This window comes from Zosterops lateralis, assembly GCF_965231275.1.
Source record: "Zosterops lateralis genome assembly, chromosome: 8".
NCBI classification, from domain to species: Eukaryota; Metazoa; Chordata; class Aves; order Passeriformes; family Zosteropidae; genus Zosterops; species Zosterops lateralis.
In genome coordinates this window covers 15,402,171-15,425,130 of record NC_139768.1, presented here as the reverse complement: position 1 = coordinate 15,425,130, position 22,960 = coordinate 15,402,171, and the positions used below count along the sequence as shown (strand labels likewise).

Below are 22,960 nucleotides of genomic sequence, written 5' to 3'. Positions count from 1 at the left end.
TGTCGCCTCACCAGTGCTGTGCTGCTAAGCATCAGGCATCCAGCATCACTGCCCCAAAACCCAGCAGCAGCCTCAGAGAATCCACCTGGCAAGCTGAAAGTGTGAGCAAATGCATCATGGTGCACCAGTGTCTCATAAAAACTTCTGCAAGGCTGTGAGCACATTAAATACCAGTTTTGTTACAGCATTGTGCAGGGACCAGACCCTGGGGAACACAGCCTTCAGGAGCTTTTGGGAAGTGCCTTCATCCATTTGACTGCCCAGCTCTTTTTATCATGGATTTTAAAAACATGCCACTTACTAATGTTTTACAAGTGCCCTTTTGTGCCTTTGCTCTACAAAATGAAACCCTGGCACAGGGCTCTCCCCACTGTTACATGACAAACCACTTTAATTCATTTTCTTTCAAATTCTTCACCAATTTGCTGATCTGATTCAGTGAAGCCCACCAAGTTTTCTCCTCTTATTTTCAGCTCTGTGTTAACCTGCCCCAGTCATTGCTAAATATGAGGTTTGTGTTTGCTGGTAGCCAGGGCATTTCCCCACGGCCTTGGTACTGAGGACCATGATGGCCTCAGGTGTTCCCATGGGCAATGGGCAGGGAAAAGAGACATTGGTCAGACAGAACAGCCTGGAGGGAGGCTCAGCAGCCATTGCTGGGGTGTGAGGAGAGCTGGGATGTGCTGGCCTGATGGTGGCCTGGGCCCTTTACCAGCCTGGCAGCGACATTAGGTGCTTGGAAAGCAAAGCTTCCAGGATCTCAGTGACCAGCAGTGCTGGTGTGTGGCCAGGGTGGGTAGTGTGTTAAGTAGCTGATTGGGGTGGTGATGGATGAGCAAGGTGTTTGGGGCTCATTAATTTCCTGGCAGGGATCAGCTTGTCACATCCTGTAATGCAATCAAAGTGGGAACACATCTCACTCAGGGAACACCAGGAGCACTCAGTCCAGAGGCAGATCATGCTTTGCAGCATCCTCCAGCTGATAAAAAAATGCCACTGCTGTGAGAGTTTAGCCCTGCTAAATGCTGGGCATGGCTCAGCCTGGCTCTGTAGCCCTCAGCAGTGGTACTGCTCCCATTTGGCTGATTTCTCCTGGCTGCCCAGCAAAGGTGGCTGTGCAGGGGAGGTTAGAGCTCAGCCTGGTGCTGCCTTGAAACCCCATCATCCCTGGGTTGCAGGTGTCCTTGGAAGCCCCTGCCCTCTGGAAGTCTGGATTGGCTGAACCACAGACCACAGCACTGGTTGAGGTCATTCTTCCTTCCCTTCCTGTCACCACCCAGATTTGGGGCTTGCTGGGATCCCAAGAGCAGGGTCTCAGTTGTTGGACAGGGGCAATTCCCCTGCTCCAGAGGTACTATGGTGCACCCAGGCTCACAGGAGAGTGTAACAGGTTATAGCCAGCACTCCTGCAGCCAGAGGATGCTGTGGGACAGGGCTGCAGTGGGAGGTCAGGACAGATGAGCTTGTGCTCCCTCCCAGCCTGAAACTCCTCAAATCCCCAACCTTCTCTCCAAGAAGCTCTACTTCCTGACATCCAAAGCACTGGGAGAGCACGGAAACGAAAAGATTTAAAAAAAGAAAAAAGGCCCCCGTGGTGACAAACATGATCAGCATGGCTGTGAGCCAAGGCACTGCTCACCCACCCAGGGGACAAGCTCAGGGGGACACGCACAGCCCCTCCAGCTGGGCTGGGGCAGGGGGGAGGTTGTTTTTCCGGCTGCAGCATTGTTCTGCAGGACCTGAATAAACAGCCGGCCTGGCGCACCCAGGCAAAGGGCACGCTTCCCTCCCAGTGCCTGGAGTCCTCAAGGAAACCTCTTTGTCTCTGCTTTTGGCTTACCCCTGCAAAACACCTCCATTCCTTGCAGCCAGCAGTGCCTGCACCAGCACCACGGGTCTCTTGCTGTTGTAGAGGATGGGACCAAAGACTGTATTCCAACTCCCGTGCAGACATCTGGTACATGGTCTCTCTGAGAGACTCAAGATCTCTGATCTGCTTCTTCAGAGCCTAAACCCAGCACACATGTGGGTGTGCTTGGGAAGTACTTTAATTTACCCTTTTAATATGAATAATATTGAATAGTAATTATTTGATAATCATTTAGTTATTCACACAGCTTGCTTGCTACTATTGATTACTTTGGTATGATGTTACTTGCAGACAACAGGGAGCTGAGGTCAGGCTCAGCTGCACCACAGTGAGCTGCAGCATCCCACAAAAAGGGAGAGATGCTCAGTGGTGGCTGCTCCCAGGTGGGACAGGACTGGGAAAATGCCACACTCTGGGCTCATGCAGGCAAACAAGGTTTGAAAGCTACTGGGTTTGTGGCCAGCTGCAGCTGGGGAATTGTAGGTGGCCTACTGATCTGTACCTCTCTGCTTCTGGGGAATTTTCTGTCTCTCGGTCCACCCATTAGCCATCCTGGGGGGTCCAGGACATGGCTGGATCCATCTCTTGTCCTGGGCATGCTCTAACAGCAGAGAGGGCACTGGCAGCAGGGAGTTGGCTGTTTGTGCTGGGCATGGAGCCTGGAGCTGGCACATTCCCCAGCTCAGCACGGGGCTCTGGCTTTGCCTGATGAAGCTCTTGCAGGTGCAGCAGCATCTGATGGGCTCAGGACAGGACCTGAGTCACTCCAAGAGGGCAATAGCACCAGGATACGTCAGTGTCCAGGGACAATGCTGTTCTACAGGGCAGCAAAGACCAGCTCTAGAGACACCACCATGCAGGAACTGCCAGGACAGGTGTGATGTAAAGGTTGTAGTCTTCCAGTGCCATTCATGATCTTCAGCCTAGCCATGTCAGTGCTTGGGAAGCATGTGTGCCCCTCATTTCACCCCCTGCTGAATCAGATCTTGCCCCTGTGTAGGAAAGAGCTGCTGCCTGCCCAGCCTGCTTTACTGTGTGGCACTGATATCACCCGGAGAAGGCAACACACTTCTCCAGGGCACAGGAGCTGAGTGCAGGCTCATGGCCAGAGAGCAGCTTAGCAGCCCATTTTGTGCCTATTATCCAAAGCACTGAGAGGGCTGCAGACGAACTAAGTGAGGAACTAAGTAAATAAAGGATTGACCTTCCACCTCAGGGGCCAGAGGGCAGCTACAAACTAGTGCTAATGTGAAATAGAGAGCCAAACTTTGCAGACTCTGGAGGAATTTACCCTGAAAGCATCAAAGAAGGCAGAGGACTCATGTATCACCCCGTCTGCATCAACATGGGGATGATGGCCCTGCCACTCAGAGGACCAAGCTCTGGCCAGCAACTCTGGGAGGGACTCTGAGTCAGTTCAAGGGCTGAAGTAGGAAATATCTACAGGAAAAATCCCTGACTTGGGTGCCTGGGGCTGCTCACACTTTCAGCATGATGCCCCGTGGGCAGCTCAGCACAGGCGATTTGCTGTGTATTCCCCAGTGTCCTGCAAAGGCACCGTGGGGCTGCTGGGTGCTGTGCAGGTGGAAGGACCTGGGAACCGGTGGTTTTATGTTAACCTGTGGATGCTGGGACTGGGGACCACTGAGAAAGATCAGGCTTTGCAGTAGGGTTTTCAAAGGACTCCCTAAATAGGTATCACATCTAAATGTCTCAGGCTGAGCATCCCCGGCTACTTCTGACCATATGCAAAGGGACACACGGGGAGACATATGAGAGAGGCAGAAGACCACAAGGGATGGATGGGTCAATAGGAGTTGGCAGATGGATATGGCCACTGGAGAAAAGGAAAAATGAGCAGATAAAGGTGAGAGCTGGAGATCACCAGAGGAAGACTTCGATTGGAATATTTTGACTGAGTTATTCCAGCTGAGAGAAGCCAAACCAAGGGATGGTTTTTGTTATTGCTTTTCTTGCTCTTGCTCTTGTCTCAGGGAGAAGTGAGGCTCTGCCTATTATTAACAGTCTGAGAGGTGTGGGCTGGCACAGAGCACTTCTGATAAACATACAGGGTCCCCAAATACTCCTAGTCAGGCACTAATTCATTCACAGGACCGTGGCAATGTGCACAAACCTCTCTAGGCCTGTTGCATTAAGAAAGTCTGTGAGAGATTTACATCATGTTTAGCAGGACCCCTGACCAGTCTGTGTGCTTTCTGTAGAACAACCAGGCTTTCTGGGCTGCTTTCAGCTCCACTTAATATTTTAATTGGTGTCTAGAATTGCTCTTACTCTCTTACAACTGATACCATGGTACTGTGCTTGTCTTTCGCTTGGTGAAAAAAACCAACCAACCAACCAACCAAAAAAACACCCCCCAAAAAAACAAACAAAAAAAACCCCCGAAAAACCAAAAACCAAACCCACAAAACCCAATCCCCCAAAGCACCCTGTTAAGAACTTCCACATCTCATTGAGCTGTTATTAATAGGGGGATTGTCTGGTGTCACAGCACAGGCATAAAATACATTATCACATAATCTTATTTAGCAAACACTTGTGTTGCTTCGCCCTTGATAATTGCATTTGGGAGATGCAATATTTATGAAAGGGGAGAAGGAAATGTCTTGACTCATCTCCTATGAGCAGTAAAAGTCCTGGGAAAAAGGGGAAAAAATACACTGGGAGGATGAAGGGGACGTCAAAACTGCGATTTCCTTTGCAGCAGATTCAGTGTCCTGTCAAAACTTCAGCTTTGCTGCTGAGCTGCTCCTGGAATGGAGCGAGGCTGGGGAATGGATCCGGGGTTTGCACTGGGCTGTGTCGGACCTCAGAGCTCTCCCAGCATCTCTCTGCAAATCCTGCTGCGAGCTCACTCGCTGCCTTGCGTTAGCTCTCGTTTCTGGTTGGACCTGCGAGGCTCTTCGGTGAGACTGTACTCGGGGCTCGGCTCTGAGGATGCTCCCCTCTCCACGGGAAGGTGGATCAGGATTTCTCCCAGGACTGAAATCCTCACAACCAGCCCTGCATTTCTGTGTCGGACCTCACAGTCCCAGAGCAGGAGCTGAGGGTGGTTTTGCCTGAGGTACAGCATCTCAACCCTGGGAGTTCAGATCTGTGTGAGCACTTTCCTCCCATCTCTGAAGCCTCAGCTCCTGTCACTTGTAGATTTGGGGGAAATTTGCAGCAGAGGACGAGTCCCTGTTTCGCAGGGCGCGCTTTGAGGAAAGCAGAAAGCTGTCTTGGAAGATTATATAATGCCTCGGATAGCTCCATTCCATCGGAGCGCTGAAGTATTTGTCCCCAGAAATCACAGCTCATTTCCCCACCTATAAAACCCCACGTCCCTTCCCAGCCCCGGTGTCCGTGGGTAACCTTGACCGGCCAGCGAGGCACCGTGGGCTCTTCTGGGCTCCCGGAATCTCCCGCTCCAGAAAGTCGTGGAGGGAGCAGGAACAGAAAACAGCGAGTTTTCCAGTCCCCGATCCTGTCGGCGCTGGCAATTCAAAGCCATCGGTGATGTGCACGGAACTGGGAAACTGGTGTCACCTACTCTCCTGCCCGATTTGTGTTTACACACCGTGTTTAATGTTTGTTTTCTGGCGTGCTCTCTAAGCTGATTTTCGGCATTCCACTCGGGCAGTCAGAAACATCCGCAAAACCTTTGGGCTGGAGCCGGCTCTGACTTCTCCCCGTGGTCACTTGGTGAACCCAGACCCTGCAGCACTGGCTGTTACAACGAATTACAGCTGGAAATGACACTTAATACGAAAGTGAAAACTGGAAATAATAGAATAAATTTACAAGTGTGGAGATTGTCCTTTGCGTCAATGGCCAATCGTGTTTAAATACAGATAATCCTTTGCTCTCCCCGTCCCCGGGCATCGGTCCCCGGGAAGAACCCGCTGGGCGTTTTACCCTGGCGGTGCCAGGGGAGGAAACTTGGGGTTTGGGAACCCCCATGATTTCCTATGTCTAGATCACTTCCTCGATTTTATACCATGGCTAATACCTGTGCTGCAAAAGACAAGTGCTGCGGGAAGTTTTGAAGTGCCCTGACAGAGTTTGTATGTATTCTAAACTCAGCAATGAGTTTAGGTGCAAAAATCAGTTATATAGTTATATAGTTATATTAGTTATAGAATGAGCAGGGTAGTCCTTTGCTAGGTAACTTTCCCCTGCCAGTTGTTAATTCCAAAAATTACCTTTCAAAATGTCATAAAATAAATGGTATAAAAACTTAACAAATGTTAAATTCGATTACATACAGTATGTAGATGTCGAGAAAAAAAAAATATTCCTTAGGTTAAAAATGACTCTAAGTCATAATCCGTGGTGCTGGAGTTTGTCGGTATTTTTTCTTAGGTACAAAAATATTTTCTGTTTCTTTACGGATCAGATATTTCAGCCCATATAGGAATTACTTGTAAAAAGACCTGTGTAAATAAGGAAAAGCGCCTGAACCATCGGAGTCTCTTGACTCTCGGGGGCAGAAGGGACTCACGGGCAGGGCAGGGACTCGTCCCCGCAGCCACCCAGGGGGAACGGGGCACCCCCCCTGCCCGGCCCTCCTCTCCAAAGGCTAATGCAAACAGCGGCAAATTAGATTTAAGTTTACCGATTGGTTCTGCCATAATTTCTATTTGCTTTTCGCGTACTAATTGACCTCGGGGAGGGGAAAAGAGGGAGGAAATAAACAAACAAACGCGAGGATTTAGCGAGGAAGGTTTTGAGGTTTTTAGAGCTAAGCCCGTAACAATGTTTGCAATAATTAAGACCATTATTATGGGATCTCCTCATTCATTAGTGAAAGCTCCTCTGTTAGCGGGGCGGGCCCCTTCCCGCCTGCCCGGCCCTGGGAGCTGCCTGAGCCCCTCCAGGGCGGCTTTTAGATGGGGGGGCCGGGAGGGGAGAGACGCAAATCTGTTGGCAAAACAGGACTTTGTCTGATGGGGAAAAGGCCTAAGGCTCGGGGCGGGTGGGAGACAAAGAGGCCGCCCTTCCCCTGCCAGTGAGCGAACAGGGCAGCTGCGGCAGCCGGGCCGGCGGCGGTGAGCGGCCCCGGGGTGAGGGGCAGCCGCAGGACCGGGCCGTGTCGCGGCTGCCATCCCCTGTGTCGCCAAGGGCCTGCCTGTCGCGGGGGTCACAGCTTCTCGGAGCGGGGGAGACCCAGGGGGAGGCGGCGGAGGGACGCGGGTGATGAGCCCCCGTTTGCTCCCTCGCTGTTCACGCAGAGCGTAATTAAACCGTGAGTTAATAACGGGGCAGAGCCCCCGGTGTCGCCCAGTGCCGTCGATGCCCCCGGCGGTGGCGGCCAGACGCCGTTCATTACACAGGGGCTGGTGCGGGGCGGGTGGCCAAGGGGACGGGGCTAATGGGATTACACGCATTTCTGCACGGTGGAGAGAGGGGCTGCTGCCGCAGGACCAATAATTTATTGGCAGATGCTCCTCCGGCAACCGGCGACGCTGAATATTCATGGGGCGCCGCCGGGCACGGTGGGCCCCATCGGCCACCGCCCCGTTTCCTCCCCTCCCGCGGGTACCCCCGGCTGGGGCGGGTCCCTAAGGACGAGACACCCCCGGCCTGTTGCACGGAGCTGGTCAGTCCCAGGGCAAGGAGAGGTGCAGGCAGCGGGGAGGTGCAGATCCCCTCGGGACTCCCCAGCACCCGCCCTGCTTGCGCCCACAGGTGCCTGAGTCGTGACCCTGCACTTCCCTCTGCTGAACCCGCTGTCTCCGAGAGGCCGGGGCTACAGGAGAGTGAAGGGGCAGTTTGCAGACTGCTCTAAATACTTATTTTTGGTAGATAACTGCTGCCCCGGGAGATGCCGTTGACAGAGCGCGGAGCCGGCCCCTCCGCTCCTTCCCCGCCCTATTAACTCGTAGCCCCTCGGTCGTTTGTAACCATAAAGGGGAGAAATATTGTTGCGGGCGAAGTTCGTGCGATGCTGCGGCTCCCGCTGCGCCGGGCACTTTATACTCATTAAGTGCAGCGGCGCTAAGTCATTACTGTAATAAGGAGTTATGCTGAATGCACGGGACCACGTTTCCAAAGCCATAAATTACAACTGTCAGTGCGTATTCGAGGGATCAACAGAGCTGGGAGTAATTATTTACAGCGTGCTTTATAGAGCAATTAAAAATTCCCCAAATGGTGTTAATTGCTTTTAACGCTCAGGAGGCGCGGGCCGCCCTTCCCGCGGACCCCGAGCCGGGGAAAAGCCGCCGCCGCCCGTGAGGGCTCGGGCTGGGGCTGGGGCTGGGGCTGGGGCTGGGGCTGGGGCTGGGGCTCGGGCTCGCTGGGGGCGCAGAAAACGAGATTTCCCGGTGGAAAACCCACAGCCCCGCGGGAACCCGCCTGGTTGATGTGAGGGTCGTCCTGCTTCGCTGTCGGCGACACTTGAGGCGTAGCTCAGTGCGGGCGGCGGTGCTGAGGGATAGAGCCCCGACGGCAGCGGAGGCCTCGGCTCCCGCTCCGGGGAGAGGCGAGGGAGGCCCGGCGGGGCCGTCTGGGCCCCGGAGCTTTCCCGCCAGCCCCCCGTGAGCTGCCCGGGCCCGCAGCGGCGCCTGTCCCGTAATGGATCTCACAAGGGCCGCGACGGGAGAGAAAGAGCTGCGGGAGGTGATGGACGTGCAGAAAGATGGATAATTCCCGAGCTGGGGGAGGCCCCGGCGCAAGGCAGCGAGGGAGGGAAGGAGTCGGGGCGCACCCTCTGCTGAGGGGTGTTTGTCACCGCGCACCCGCCCGCGGCAGAGTCGCTCACTCTCCCCTCAGCAATATAGAGAATTTTATGAGTTCCGGAAAGCGCTGCTCAAAATGCAGCTTTCGGACCGAGCCCGACGGGGTTTGCTGGGATCTTGCCAAGGTCCCAGACACACCACTTTTGTCCACGGTCCCCTCAGGAGGGTTTGTATTTCGCAGCGGTGCCCCGGCCAGCAGCTGCGAGGCAGAGAGGCAGCTTGCCATGCCAAACTCCTGGGAGCCCCGAGCTGCAAAGGAGCTCAGGGGCCAAGGGGAGCCCCGGCAAGGCAGCAAGGCACAAGAAAAGGGGAGTGGAGGGTGGAGGTCAGGCCCTGGCTGGGCTGCTCCTCTCTGCTGGCAGGAGGCAGATGCACACGATCAATGAGAGAACCTGAGAAAGGATCCCTGGGCACTTCGTGGGGAGGGAGAGCCTTATGCATTAGGAAGAGCCCCCATCTCAGTTGTCATTTCCTAGCTTGGATATACCGGGCCCTCATCTAGGGGAGGATTAATACCCCATTTTGGAAATGAACTTGTCCCAGCAGCTGTTTGGGGTAGGTGAAGGGGGACAAAAGTTTCAAGGCTTGCAGGAATATGTATAGTGGCTGTGGATACTTGAAGGAGGTGAGATTCTCTGGACAAGTGGAGACCAAGGACACTGGGCTTCCTTAATGGATGAATTTTGCAGCAACTTAGTGCACATGTCAGCTTCTGCATTGGTGGCTTTCATCTGCCTCTGAGGAGATCTGACCCACCTTATTGGTGTTCCCCACAAAACAGGATTTCTCTGTACAGAAGAATTAAGAACTAAAGCAGCAGTTTGGGCAAACTCCTGGGCATGTCTGTCTTCCTGGGCTCTTCCTAGAGTATGATATCTGAATTATTTTTTGCAGGGCCTGGCATTTCGAGTCCTAGCAAAGAGTAACAAAGCCAGCCCTCAGCAAATGGAAGCACACTGACTGTGAATCCAGGGAGAGCCAGCTGGGCTGGGGTGCCTCTGGCCCCCACTCCAGGGATCCATTTGTAGGATCATTGGATGCATCTCAAAGTGGGTGCTGGTCCTTGTAGACTCTCCTGTTGGGATCTGAACCTAAAAGCACCAAGACTGACCCTGACGTGTCTTAGTGTGTGAGCTTGCAGCCCTGCTTCTTTAGCCTCAGAATTAGAGAGGGAAAACCCGCATATTAATTGGCAGGACATTTCCAGAGCCTGGTGCTCTACAGTACTGCTCAAGCCACAGGACTGGACAGCCTAAGAGGAAACTGAGGCCAGAAGCAATTTGAACTGAAACATCTGAACTAGGCGTTGTCCTGGAGCATAGATGTGCAGTGCCCAAACTTCCAATGCCAGGGGCTGTGGCTTTCTCAAGGACTCTAGTGAAGTCAGGCTTGTGCAGAGAATAAATCCTGGGGCTATGTATCATCTCCAAACTCATCAATAATTCCCATTGATTCCCAGAAATTTTGAATCTCTGTCAAAACCTAGCCCTCCCTGCTCTTCTCCTTTGTCCTCACCGGGTGCAGGACAGAAGGAATTCTGACTTACCTGTAATCTGTCTCCTGGCAAGCTTTATTGCCCCAAAGCCTCTACCTTGGGCTCAGCATTTGGGGCTGTGACCCTCACTAACCAGACTGGATCACTGGTGCTGACCTTGCGATTTCCTGAGGCCAGTCCCTCTGGGGCCTTCAGCATCTGCTCAGCCTGGGGGATCCCTGGCACAGGGGAGGCCAAGGCTTTTCCTGGCATCAGCTGGGGCCTTTGGGAGGTGCCAGCAGCACCAGGCAGCTGTGTTATTTACTGGGGGTTATGTCCTGGGTCTCAGGACTTGGCAGCAGCTCTGGGTCCCTCTGGATGTCAGAGCTCACTGCCAGGGGACTCTGGCACTGTGCACGACTGGCATGGCATGTTTTATTGCTTCCCTGTGGAGACAACCTGACATGATCAGGGCAGGTGAGCAGGATCTGCCCCACATCTCCTGTGTGACAAGGGGCAGAAGAGGAAGCTCAGGCATATCCTGAAGAAGGGGAAAGGCAGCTGCAGTCCTGTGGGACAAGAAGGCCCCTGCCCGAGGGCAGCCTCCCGGCCCCGGCTGGCCCCAACCCTCATTCCCTCCCTCCTCTCCCAGCTCCTCCTAACCACAAGGACTTTGGTTGATGGAGCTGGCGCCAGCGAGTTCCCTGAAGAATTCAGAAGTCAAGAACTGAGGCAGGTACCGGGAGGGGGGGGAAACCCGACCCCAGCGGGCAGGCAGGGCTGGGTGGTGGTGGGGGCAGGCTGGCAGGGCACCGGCCGGGCACGGCCCCGAGGGGCAGCTCTGGGCTGCTGCTGCCGCCCGCGGGCTCCACAGCCTTCCCGTGTGGGGCTGCGGTGGTGGGTGTGCTGATAGAGACGGGTCTTGGGGTATCACGGCAGGATTGTGCCTTGGGTGAGGGTGGCAGGAGCCCACAAGTACTGGTGTGTCAGTGTGTGCATGTCTGAGGGTGTCTGAACACACGGGAACTGGGGTGTGTTACTGCCTGTTGTGGGAGTGACTGGGGGGGTCAATGTACACAGTTGTGAAGGTGTGAATGAGAACGTGTCAGAACTTCTGTGTGTGCAGGAGGCTGTACCTGTCTGTGAGTGTGTGGGGACATTTGAATAAATGCACAAATATAGGTGTATGTGCAAGAGACTGTGTGGGACTGTGAGCATGGGTGCCTGTGAGCTCATGAGGGTGTTCGTGAGCTTGTGTGCAACATTGGGAGTGTGAGGATGATGGGATGATAGAGCTGGTGATCAGTGAGGTGGTGTACCTGAGTGCACAGATGTGACTTTCTGGGCAAGAGCCATTTATTTTGTATGGGCGATGCCCCAGAGCAGGCTGTCCCGTGGGGGTCCCTACGGTCCCTGGTGGACACTAAACCACGGGCACGCTGAAGTCGTGACGGGCAGCCTTTGCCCCAGCCGGGGAGGAGGGAGCCTGGACGGCCGGCCCCAGGCTGTAGCGGGAAGGATAAGGCGGGCAGAGCACAGACTACTGGGCAAACCCCTGACGCCGCGGCCGGGAGCGCCGGGTCGCGCTGGGCAGCGCCGGTGGGGAGCGGTGGGAGGCCGGATTCAAGCAGACGGCGGCTCTGCCCCGGGCCCGGCTGTGCGGAGCAGGCACCGACGGGCCAGAGCCACAAGTTTTACAGAAATTGCAATAGCGGCTTTTATTTTCATGTTCTTTTAAACTTTTAATTTTTTTTTTTAACGGAAACACCCATCTCCCCGCGGGCAGGGGCGGGAGGGGACAGAGGCAGCAGATGGCCGGGCAGCAGCGGCGGGTGCCCGTCAGCGGGTCCCCTGCCCCGTGGGGCGCAGCTGGGGCTGCCACCGGCCCGGGGGAACGAGCCCCGCCCCGGTGCTCCGGGGTGTGTTTCAGGAGCCCCTCGCCTCCTCCCATCCGAGCCCTTCCACGGGTCCGGGCACTTGTGGGGTGCCCTTCTCAGCGTCCCCGTGTCCCCGCTCTGGGCTCTGGTGGCGGGAGAGCCGCCTCTCCGCGCCTTTTTGCAAGGTGCTGACTTGTGAAATTGAGAACACCCTTCCGGAGCAAAGGGGCACGGCGGGTCTGGGACCCCACCAGAAGGGGATCCTCCGGTTCAGCCCTTGCTTGGGATCAGCGGCAGCTCTTGGCGATCGCAACCTAGGCTTGATTTTCCGGCGGGGGCTGGCAGCCAAGATCCCCCTTCGCAGCCGTCCGCGGCCACAAACTCCAGGGCCAAACGTCCCGCTCTGCCGCCCGATATCAGCCACTATTTCACCCCACAGTGCCCTGCGCTCACCCAGAGCTCACTTTATAAGGCCGAGACGGGCGGTGATTTTTTTTTTTTTTTTTCGGTGGGGTGGGGGTGCGAGAAGGGGCTGGGGAAGAAGAAACTCCTCTTGTGTGCTCTTCTCTGCTGTCATTCACTGGGCTGCTCTCAGCATCCAACCAATGGAGAGTGAGGGCCTGCAGCAGTAGGCCCTGGGTAGGGTGATTGATGGGCAAGCGGGGCGGCGGGCGATCGCACTCACAACCCGCCGCGCTCCGCTCCGCGGGGCTCCCGGCTCCCACCGCCCGCCGCGGCCAGGGCTCCCCGGGGCACCCCTGTGTGTCTGTGTGTCCGTGCGTGCGTCTGTGTGTCCTGGCTGAGAGGCTCCTGACGTGTCTTGGTACCTGGGGCTGCTGGGTCTCCTCGGAGCGGGGCCAGCGTGGCTGCGGTGGCGTGCCCGCTCCTGGGAGCCGCCGGGTGTGTTTGGCGCGGTTGTGTCTCCCGTGTCCGTGTCCTGAGCCGCGCCGGGCACGGCTGTGGCGTCCCGGGCTGCGGGGGTGTTTTCACTCTTGTACCTGGGCTGCGCATGGCTGTGCTGGTGTGTCTTCGTGCTGAGCGTGTGGCTGCCGTGTCCCGGCCTCGCGTGGCTCTGCTGGCGCTTCTCGGGCTGTTCTGCCGCCGGGCTATGGGGCTGAGCGCGTAGCCGGGGTGCGGGCCCGTTGCGGGTTTCGGGGCGCTGTGGGGCTGCTCCTGCCCGGGCTGGAGCCATGGAGCACCTCGGGGCTCACCACCTGCACCAAGGGCAAGCCGAGCCCATCAGCTTCGGCATCGACCAGATCCTCAACACGTCGGAGCCGGGCAGCTGCATAGTGTCGCACCCGCGGCTGCAGGACTCGGCGGACTACGGGCTGGGCTGCATCGTGGGCAGCGCCTACAACACGGTCACGGGCGGCTACGGGGCGAGCGGCGGCGCGGCCGGCGCCTACTCCGGCACCTCCTGCAGCATGGGCGGCCTGCCCGGCTCCTACAACGTGAACATGGCGGTGAGCATGAACGGCAACACCTTGAGCTCGGCCGGCGGGGTGATCCGCGTCCCGGCGCATCGCCCCGTGGCCGGCGGAGTCCACCAGCCCCTGTCCGCCGCCGTGCCGGCCGTGAACGGCATGAACGGCCTCACGGGGCTCACCTTCCCCTGGATGGAGAGCAACAGGCGGTACACGAAAGACAGGTTCACAGGTGAGTTGAGCCGCCGGGACCCCTCTTCTCTCTCTGCTCCCGCTGCCCCGCTCCCTCCCCCGCCGCCCGGCACCCGGTGCCCAGAGGGGCGCGCAGGATCCAGGCGGGGATCGCTCCGGCCGGATGGAGAAAACAGCCGGGATGGTCCTGGGAAGCTCCTCCGGGAGGAGGCCAGAAGCAAGACGGGGTGGGAAATGACAAGGCGTATTCAGCCCCCTCTAAATGAGTAAATGAGTTGTGTTTCCTTTTGTTTGTTTGTTTTGATATTTTTGGTTGGTTTGATTGTTCGAATACGTGGGATTTTTTTGGCTGTTGTTGTTTCAGTTATTTTTAATTAATTAATTAATTAGATAATTAGATAATTAGATAATTAGCTCGGTGTAGGTTTTTTACGTGTTTTTTTCCCCGCAATACGGGGAAAAAAAACCGATACTGGTGGGCAAAGGCGGTGAACTCCGCACAGGACCTCCCGCCAGCCCCGGGCCCGGCCCTGCCGCAACACCCGGGAAATTTTCCTTCAAAACCGAGAGTTATTTGGGAAGGAGGGCCCGGCCGGCGGGAAGGCAGAAGGCGGCCCTGGCCGGGAAGGCCGTCCCGTTGCCTCCCTAAACCGGGCTGGCTTTTCCCGGCTGCGGGGTTCGGCTCAGCCCTTTTCCCCGCCAAAAGGGACTTTTCGCAGCCCCGAGCAGAGCGGGGCTCGGGCTGGAGGCGCTTCCCGGCCTCGCCACCGTGCCCAGGTATGGCCGGGCTCGGCTTTCGGCGCCAACAAAGCAAAATCAAAAACAACGAAAAGAAGTAAATAAAAAAGACGCAAACAAACAAACAAACAAAAGGAACGAAATTACAACGGGGAAAAAAATCAGCGCCTCTTCCCGAGGGCGGAAACCGAGGTCCGATTTTTTGAAAGTTCCCGTTTAATTTCGACCCGATGGCGCTGAGTTTGGGCACGGCCGCGGGTGGAAGTTCCCCTGGCAAACACCTGACTGGATTTCACTCCATTTCTTCCTGGCTTAGACGAAATGTGACTTTTCATTAATTTTTTTTTTGTGGAGTTGGAAAAAAACCAAAACCACAACAAACCCAAACAAAGCCATATATATATTTAAAACAAAACAAAAAAAGAACGAACAAACACAACAACAAATCGCAACTCCGGTTTCCAGTCCGAGACTTTATTTCCCGTGTACGAGGCGCTGGGGCCGGGCCCGGTGGGGTTAGCAACGCGCCTAAACGGAATTATCCCGAGCCCGCTTGGCACGGATGGCAGAGCCCCGGCCCGGCGCCAGCACCGGCTGCCGCTGCCCACCCCCCGTTCCCCGGCGGGCGCTTGGCCGGGCAAGCGGCACCTTCCCCTCCGCCGGAGCCCAGCGGTGCCCGCAGCGCCCAGGAAAGGCCGCCGGGCCTCCCCGGTTGGCGGGGCCGCCGCCGAGGTCTCGCAGCTCGTGTGTGTCGGGTGTCGGCGGGGAAGCCGCGGCCTCGCAGCGCTGGGGGGTGGTCCCCAGCCCAGCGGCCGGGAGCCGGAGCCCCTCTGCTGATGTGTCGCTGCTTGCTTCTTTGCTTCTCATCCCCCCTCCTCCCGTGTCCCCCCCAGTGGCCCTCTCACCCTTCACTGTAACACGCCGTATAGGTCACCCCTACCAGAACCGCACGCCCCCCAAGAAGAAGAAGCCGCGCACCTCCTTCACCCGCCTGCAGATTTGCGAGCTGGAGAAGCGCTTCCACCGGCAGAAGTACCTGGCCTCGGCCGAGCGCGCTGCCCTGGCCAAGGCCCTCAAGATGACGGACGCCCAGGTGAAGACCTGGTTCCAGAACCGGCGCACCAAGTGGAGGTGAGGGACCGGGGGTCTCGGTGGGGCAGCCCGGGGGGGACAGACCTGGCTGCAGCAGCTCTGCCGAGAGCATTGCTGGCAGCGCAGAGGCGTGCAAGCCTCGTGTGTGTGTGAGTGCGACCGTGTGTGTGCAGGTGTGTGTTGCCTGCACGGCGGTGTGTGTGTGTGCCCGCATGTGATGTGTGCACACCTGCGGGCGTGTGTGCAAGCAGGACACGCGTGTGTGACTGCGCGGTCCGTGTGAAGGCTACGCGTGCCCGTGTGTGCCCGCAGGCTGTGTGAGTGTGTTTCTGTGTGTGTGTGTGAGTGAGCACGGGGGCAAAACACAGCCCCGCGGGTGGGGAGCGGTGCCGAACCTGCGTGCAAAAACGCGTGCGGGTGTGCCACAGGGATGAACGTGCGTGTGCACACACGTGTGCGGTGGGTGCCGTCGGTGTCACCAGAGGGTGAGGAGGTTTCCGCGCCTCTGTCCGCGGCAGAATTGCGCGGGAGCCCCCGGCCGGCGCTGTCGGGGTACCGGGCTCTGCACAGCGCGGAGAATTTCGTCCCCGCGGGGTTCGCGGCGCCTCCTCGCCCAAACGTTTTCTTTTTGTTCTGCTGCCGGGCGTGCCGGTAAAGCCGGAGAGGAAGGGAAGGCTGTGCTCACACGGAGCCTCCAGGGCTCCATCGCAGTGACCCTGCCCCTCCCAAGCTGCACGTTCCCGGGACGTTCCCGAGGGAAGCACCCCAGCCCTGAGAACATCCCCTGCCCTGGGCTGGGGACTGGCCTCCCGCGGGGGTGGAAAATGATGGGTGAAGGAGTGCTTCCTCAAAGAGCTGAGAAGGTGGGTGCTGAGCTGCTGGGTGCTGAGCACTGGGTGCTGGAGGGCAGGAGGGCAGGCAGCTTCTTGAAAATTGGGTGAAAGGGCTTTCCTAGAGTCTTCCCAAGGGTTAATAGGACAGCAGTTGCCTGAGTATGCTGGGGTTGGGTAAGAAATGGGGAACAAGGAACTTGAAACTAGGGGGATGTGTGAATCCTCAATTCTAGTGAGTTGTCCCCTAGAGAATCCATGGCAGAGCAATTCCATAACTGTTAGGAAGTCTCTAGCTGGAGTGATCTCTGTTAGCCAAAAACAGAATCCTGGAGGAGGAACAGTCCTGCTGTGGCCTGCAAAACGGGGTCAACTGTGTCTTCTAACCAGGTTTCCTAAGGAAGTGAGGCAAATCCATCTGTCAATACTCTTTGCGTCTGTTGGCTAAATTCAGCCTCTTTTGGCAGAGGTGCAGAGGATACAAACCTATTCACGTGTTTTACAAAAAATAGCTGGGTAAAGAGAAACAAAATCCTGCTTCTGCCTAAGGGAAAGGCTGCAGCCAGACCTCAGCTGTAATATTAGACATGGGAGAATTTCTGGCCTGAGCCAGAGCGACACAGGCATGTAAGTTCTGCTTGTATACCTCTGTGCCTGCTGGGTGTTGAGATGGAGATGTGGGTGCCCCTGGCTGATAGCACACCCAATTTGCTGCCCCAGGCCCCTGCACTGGGCAATGGGCTCTGAGTGATTCCTGGAGCACTGGGAGCAGAAAGGAGCCACTGCAGGCTTGGCCTGAATGATCCAGTGGGAAGTATCCAAGAAAAGAGACTTGCTCTGGGCCCTCTGAGCAATTTAACTGCTTGACTGCGGATTGTGGGAAAGAGTCTTGCCCCTGCCCCTTGCCTGGTTGTTTCTGCTGGAGCCAGGTGTCCGTGTGATCCCCTCCTCAGATTTGGGCTCTTGTTTTAGACACAGCTCTTTCCAGTCAGGTATGAACCTGGAAATTCCATTTTCATGTGAATCCATGACTAGACAGGTTGCTTGCAGCAGGGAGGTTCTTGGGAACAAGGTGCTCACAGCCATGATGCTCCTGATCATCCTGGACTTGGGGCTCTCTCCCTCCTCCTGGAGCATCTCCTCATTGTGCAAGGAGTCATTAAATATTCATTGAGACAGAGACCAAGCTGCCCCCCCGGGCTGGTGCAGCTCTGAGCCTGCTCTTCCTGGGATGTCTGATGTGAGATGTTGACACAGTGATGAGAACAGGGACTGAGCCCTGAACTACCTGCTCCCAGGAGGGAGCACTGGCCACATGTCTGGAGGTTTGGGTGCCCATTGCTAGTGTCCAAGCCCCAGCCTGCTTCCCCACTGGGAGCCAGCGACCCCCTGCCCTGTGCTCTGAGAAGTCACTGTGGAGATCAGAGCTGCCACTTCTAATTCCCATGGCCAAAGAGAATGAGACATCTCACATTGCCCTGGGTTGCTAAATTAAAAAGCTGCCATTTCCTCTGTCACTGGTCCACTGAAGCTGTTGAGAGCATGTCAGCTGAGCCTGGGGGTGTGAGGGATGGAGAGGATGCTTTGAGAATCACTCTGGGATCAGCACTGTGAGTTGCTCCCAGGTTTTCCCAGCATAATCAATAGAGGTGCCAAGTGAAGTAGAGGTGAGTGCAAGCTGCAGGCTTTAGACTGACCTGCCACCCAGGCAAGCAGGAGTAGGGTTTCCATTGTGGATATAAGAGGATTCAGACTATTTCTGCCTATCCCATTCTCTGCTCCAGGCAGCCCAGAGCCAGGGCCCAACCAACACTGGAAAGAACTCCTTCTGACCCCCTAACACCCTCTCCTTGGGGATCACCTCTGCTGGTGTCATACCAGGCAGACACATGTCCAAACTTTTCTGAAAAACATTTTGTCATTCACTCTTTCCAGATAGTATATGCTGTGCTTTGATTTTTCTTACTGCTAAAAGATGTGTTTCTAGTGTTTGGCTGAAATTTTGCTCCCTGCCATGGGAATGTTTTCGCTTTCATCCAAGCTCGCAATGGCTGGTCACCACAGCATGGCAGACAAGATAGCAAACCTGGATGCTGGAAGGGAATGTTCAGGGTCACACTGCCCATCTTCCAGCTGTGTGGCACTGCCAGTCACTGTCTCACCCCATCTTGCTCCATGCTTCTTCCTGGGGCTTTGCATGCTTGGCTCTTGCTGTTAGACCAGAGCATGTTTTCAGGGGATCACAACTTTTGCAACACTGTTTTGTGACTTTTTTTTTTTTTTTTTTTTTTTTTTTTTTTTTTTTTTTTTTTTTTCCCCGTGGGCAGAGAGTAATCCAGAGCTGTGGGCTGCTCCCGGGTCTCTTTGATCAGAGCAATTTTTGCCGAAGCCAGTTAAGTCAGACGGACCCAGCCCCCAGTTTATGGAATTTACTGGCTATTTGTGTAGGGGATGTGGGACCATGCCATGGCAAGGCACCCTCTTTTCCTACCCCTGCCCTCCCACATCATGAGCACCCAGCACAATTTAACCTCTCTGGAGACACCCTTCCTTTGCTTCCCAGGCCCCCCTAATGGCTCCCTCTCTCCTAGGAGGCAGACAGCGGAGGAGCGGGAGGCTGAGCGGCAGCAAGCAAACCGCATCCTCATGCAGTTGCAGCAGGAAGCCTTCCAAAAAACCATCAACCAACCCATCCAAGCCGACCCCATCTGTGTCCACAACTCCTCTCTCTTCGCCCTCCAGAATCTCCAGCCTTGGTCTGATGACTCCACCAAGATCACCAGTGTCACCACTGTTGCCTCTGCTTGTGAATAAGTCTGGCACCCACTGGTGGCACCTACACCTTCTACTGCCAGGGCTGTCCCCAGGGGGACATAAGGCATCCTTGGTGGGACACGTAGCAACTTTGTTTCTCCCCGAGGAGGGCTGGAACCCCCTGATCCTCTGGCCATGTGCATCCTATGTATCCAGCTGGGGAAACCCTCCACAAGAAACAAAAAGAAGGAAAGCCACCCCAAAAACTCTCCCCAGCCATGGAGTTGCTGGAGCAGCAATGCTGTCTCACCTCCCCCCAACCCCTTTGTTCTCTTGAAAGTCTCCAGTGTCGACCCTGAACTTGCTGACATGCTGCCAGACAAAAGCCCAGCCCTGACAGACACAGCCGCCGGTGTTCATCCAGCTGGGGGATAGGAAAACTTCCTTAGGATTCTACTGGCGGCAGTGCAAAGTCTGTGTACACCTTATATATCCATATATATATATATATATATCCATATATATATATATATATACATGTTTTGAACTGATGGCTTGAAAGAAAAGGAGGAGGCTCCCTGTGAAGCACGTCTCTGCTGTGAGCCTTCTTGGATTGTCCACACCGGAGACGTTCGGGGATGCAACAAATGGAGGAAACAGCAGCAATTTCTGCTTGTGCCAGATGGGAACCCTTCAGATCTCACCTCGCTGTCTCTCCTCCCCTTTTTCATTAATTTTTTCTTGTGAAGGGGGAACAAGAGAAGGATCTGACAGACTCCTGAGGACGGTAAATATGATATCTCAATTGTATGAAGAGCCCAAACAGTCCCTGGCTGCCATGGACTCTGTGCCCATCAGCGAGTATTTTAATAACAAGAAGACCTGGGTGGCAGCTTGTGGGGGTAATGCAGTTTCTTTCCATGGAATATTTCCATATAATTTGCAAAATGTCGTCCAATGTTCTATTTTATCAGTTTCAGGTTAGAAGGCAGTTCCTGACAGCAAAAAATCGATTTCACTCTCAGCTGTTTAACTTAGTTGTTCTTTTAATTGTACCAAGAGAATGAGACACAATTAAACAAAGCACTTCTAGCAAATGCCAGGAATATATATATATATATATAAACAGTATATATTTTTCAGTTACTTATAATCTAAAACAGCACTGCCAATTTAAGCAGTTAGTACAGACAAGCAACCAGAAAACCTATTTTCAGTGAGATTTTTAAAGGCATTCATTTGTTTGCTTTTTTTTTGTTGTTTTCTTTTTTTTAAGTTATGCACTTACAAGGTGTTTTATGTGTATTCATTTTATAAAGTGCTTGTGTAATTTATGTGGAAACGAAAAAGAAAATAAAAAAATCTCCAGGGTACTGAATAAATCATTTAAAGCCTTGCTGTTCCCTGTCTATTAGTTCCCCAAGAGGAGACAGCATATCGCAACTGCTGCTGAAGCATGTGCTATTTTATTTTTTTTTTTTTAATGAAAATAGAGTTAGTATTTCCATTTGACTTTGCTCAGGTCCTCTTGGCTTTGGAAGCTCTAGATGTAATATGCTGTGGTTTAATCTCTGGTCCTATAAACATTTTCAGGCTTCAACCCAGCAGTGCATTGAGCACTAGCTTTAACGGAAGCCTTTCTGGGGAGCTTGCTGGGGGTGGCAGAGACTATGCAGGGGCTTAGCCTTAAACTCATGTGGAATAATTTATTGAATAAGACCTTGAAATGAGGTCTCACCTGGGCTGAGGCAGATCTACAGCTATTTGTGTCTGAAACTGAATATGGAAAGGGGAATTTGAATATAAAGAAACGTGCAAGAATTCATTTTAGAGACAATCTTGCAGGGATTATTCTGGGGACAATGTTTTCCATTCGTACTCAGCCTTGCTGCAGGACATTGTCCCCAGCTTGGCAAGTCCTTCTCAGAGGAAAATGAAACCAGTGGGAAAACTCACATCAGCTTTCTTGGGGGAGACTCCCAGCCCTGTGGCTGGCTTCAGCCTGGTGTTTCCTTCCAGCACTGGGAATTACTGAGTAAAGGATGTTAGAGGATACGACTGAAAAGGGCAGGCAGCCATCAGCAGTGGCCCTGGGGTCAGCCCAAGCCTTTGATACCTGGTGGGTGACAGTGCTCTGGAAGGCTGAGTCCTCTGGGCGCAGCGTTGTTGGGGAGTTTGTTAAGGGAGCACATGAATGGCCTGCTCCATCCAAAATCTGCTATCGTAGGACTGGGCTGAGAATTTATGGTGCTGCAGGATTTTCTCATCCTGCAGTCCAGTGTGTATGGGAAAACAGAGCAACATCTGCAGCAATGGAGAGAAAAGAAGCCAGAAAAAGAAAAAAAGGAAAACATGAAACTTGGAGAACATGCATTTTTGGAAATATCTTTAAAAGATGTTGATTACTGCCAGAAAACTACTAAAATAAAAGAATTCATTTTTTTTCCAACATAAATTTCAGGGAAGTCTTTTGTTTGAATTCTGTTTCACACTACTGTCAGATTTTTTGATTCTCATTGAGCTTATTATTTAACACACACTCAACTTTGTCTACAAAGTTAAACTCCTTCAGGAGCCATTGCTGTGCATAGATATTTAATGGTTTACAGTTTGTTGCAGTGTATATTTTTGTTTTCAGGGCTTCTGCATAGGAAAAATCATCAACCACAAAATAATAATAATAACAACAACAATAATAATAATAACAATAACGATAGGACTCACTGTTGATATTAAAACTGCTTTCGACTTTATTATGATGACACATCAATATTATAAAATTTAATTCTAAGACAGCCATTTTATAATATCCACTTTATACAGTTCATAATCCAAGATGTTCCCCAGTGAAGCTGAACATATGATAATGCACATTTTAGGGAATATGTTTGGATAGAATATTTAGCTATACCTTGTTTTCAAAACTTGTGACTTCCCCTTTTTCCCATCAATCTTTCCTGTTAAAAAAAAAAAAAAAAAGTAAAAAAAAAAAAAAAAAAAAAAAAAAAAAAAAAAAAAAAAGTAAAAAAAAGGAGTCTCAATAAGAAACGGGAGTATATGTTACATTGGCACCAGAAAAACAGTTGCCTGGTCTTTCTTGTCCCTGGAAAAATTGCTTCTAGAGGAATTTTCTCTTAAAATATTTCTCTTAGATTCATTTTAAAAATTGGTTTAGTGGCGGAAGGTGTTTTTGATATCTGCATATGTGCTTCCAGTTATTAACATGATGATTTGTACCTAGACAATAAAAGTTGTCTGAAATATGATGGAATTAAATCAATAAGTAATGACACGAAACAATGACACATAACATTATGTTTTGTAGACTGACATCACCTCAGCTGTATCCTGGGGCCATCCATATCACATTGAAGGCTGATTTAATTTTTTGTATTATACTTATTTGGGAGCAGGAATAAAATTGCATTAAGATGCCTTGAAAGTCATTTCCCCCTTCCTTCGCTCTCAAAATAAAGCAAATCCCGACCGTGAAATGGGAGTCAGGGAGAAATGTTTTTCCACTGTTTGCCTGTATCTAAGAAATACAGACCAAGCTAGAGCGACTTTGTCTGGAAGGGAAAAGCCTGAAGCTGAAGGCACAAGGCATCACAAGGGACTGCATTGTGGCTGTGCTCATCTCTCACCCACAACGCTGCCAGGGATGGCAAGCTATCATTCATTTGGGTTGGATGTGCTGAGCTTTTGAAGGCAAAATCTTGAAGGGGGGAAAACACTGTCTTTGCATGAGCAACTGGAGTATTAAACATCTGTGTGGAGCTGGAGGAGACGGAGCCCTATGGGATGGGCTGTGGTTGTCTGGGTTTGGTCCCAGCTCAGGAAACTACGAGGGCAGGGGGGAACCAGAGGTCTGGGCCCCATTTAGCCAATTATTGAGCATATGAGTCATCCAAACAAGGATCAGTTGGTTTATCTCTGCTGAAGGATGGCCCAGGAAAAGGCTGA

The 22,960-nt window shown here is 53.4% G+C and overlaps 1 protein-coding gene across 1 annotated transcript; it reads left to right on the top strand.

Annotated features, from left to right (window-relative positions):
* Positions 1-13,154: 13,154 nt before the first annotated feature.
* On the top strand, positions 13,155-19,057 carry TLX1 (T cell leukemia homeobox 1; the record flags this gene model as incomplete). The annotated part of the gene is made up of 3 exons (XM_083866849.1): positions 13,155-13,623; positions 15,251-15,452; positions 18,835-19,057. 3 exons carry the CDS (start codon positions 13,155-13,157, stop codon positions 19,055-19,057), a joined length of 894 nt encoding a protein of 297 aa, XP_083722975.1.
* Between the last annotated feature and the right edge of the window lie 3,903 nt (positions 19,058-22,960).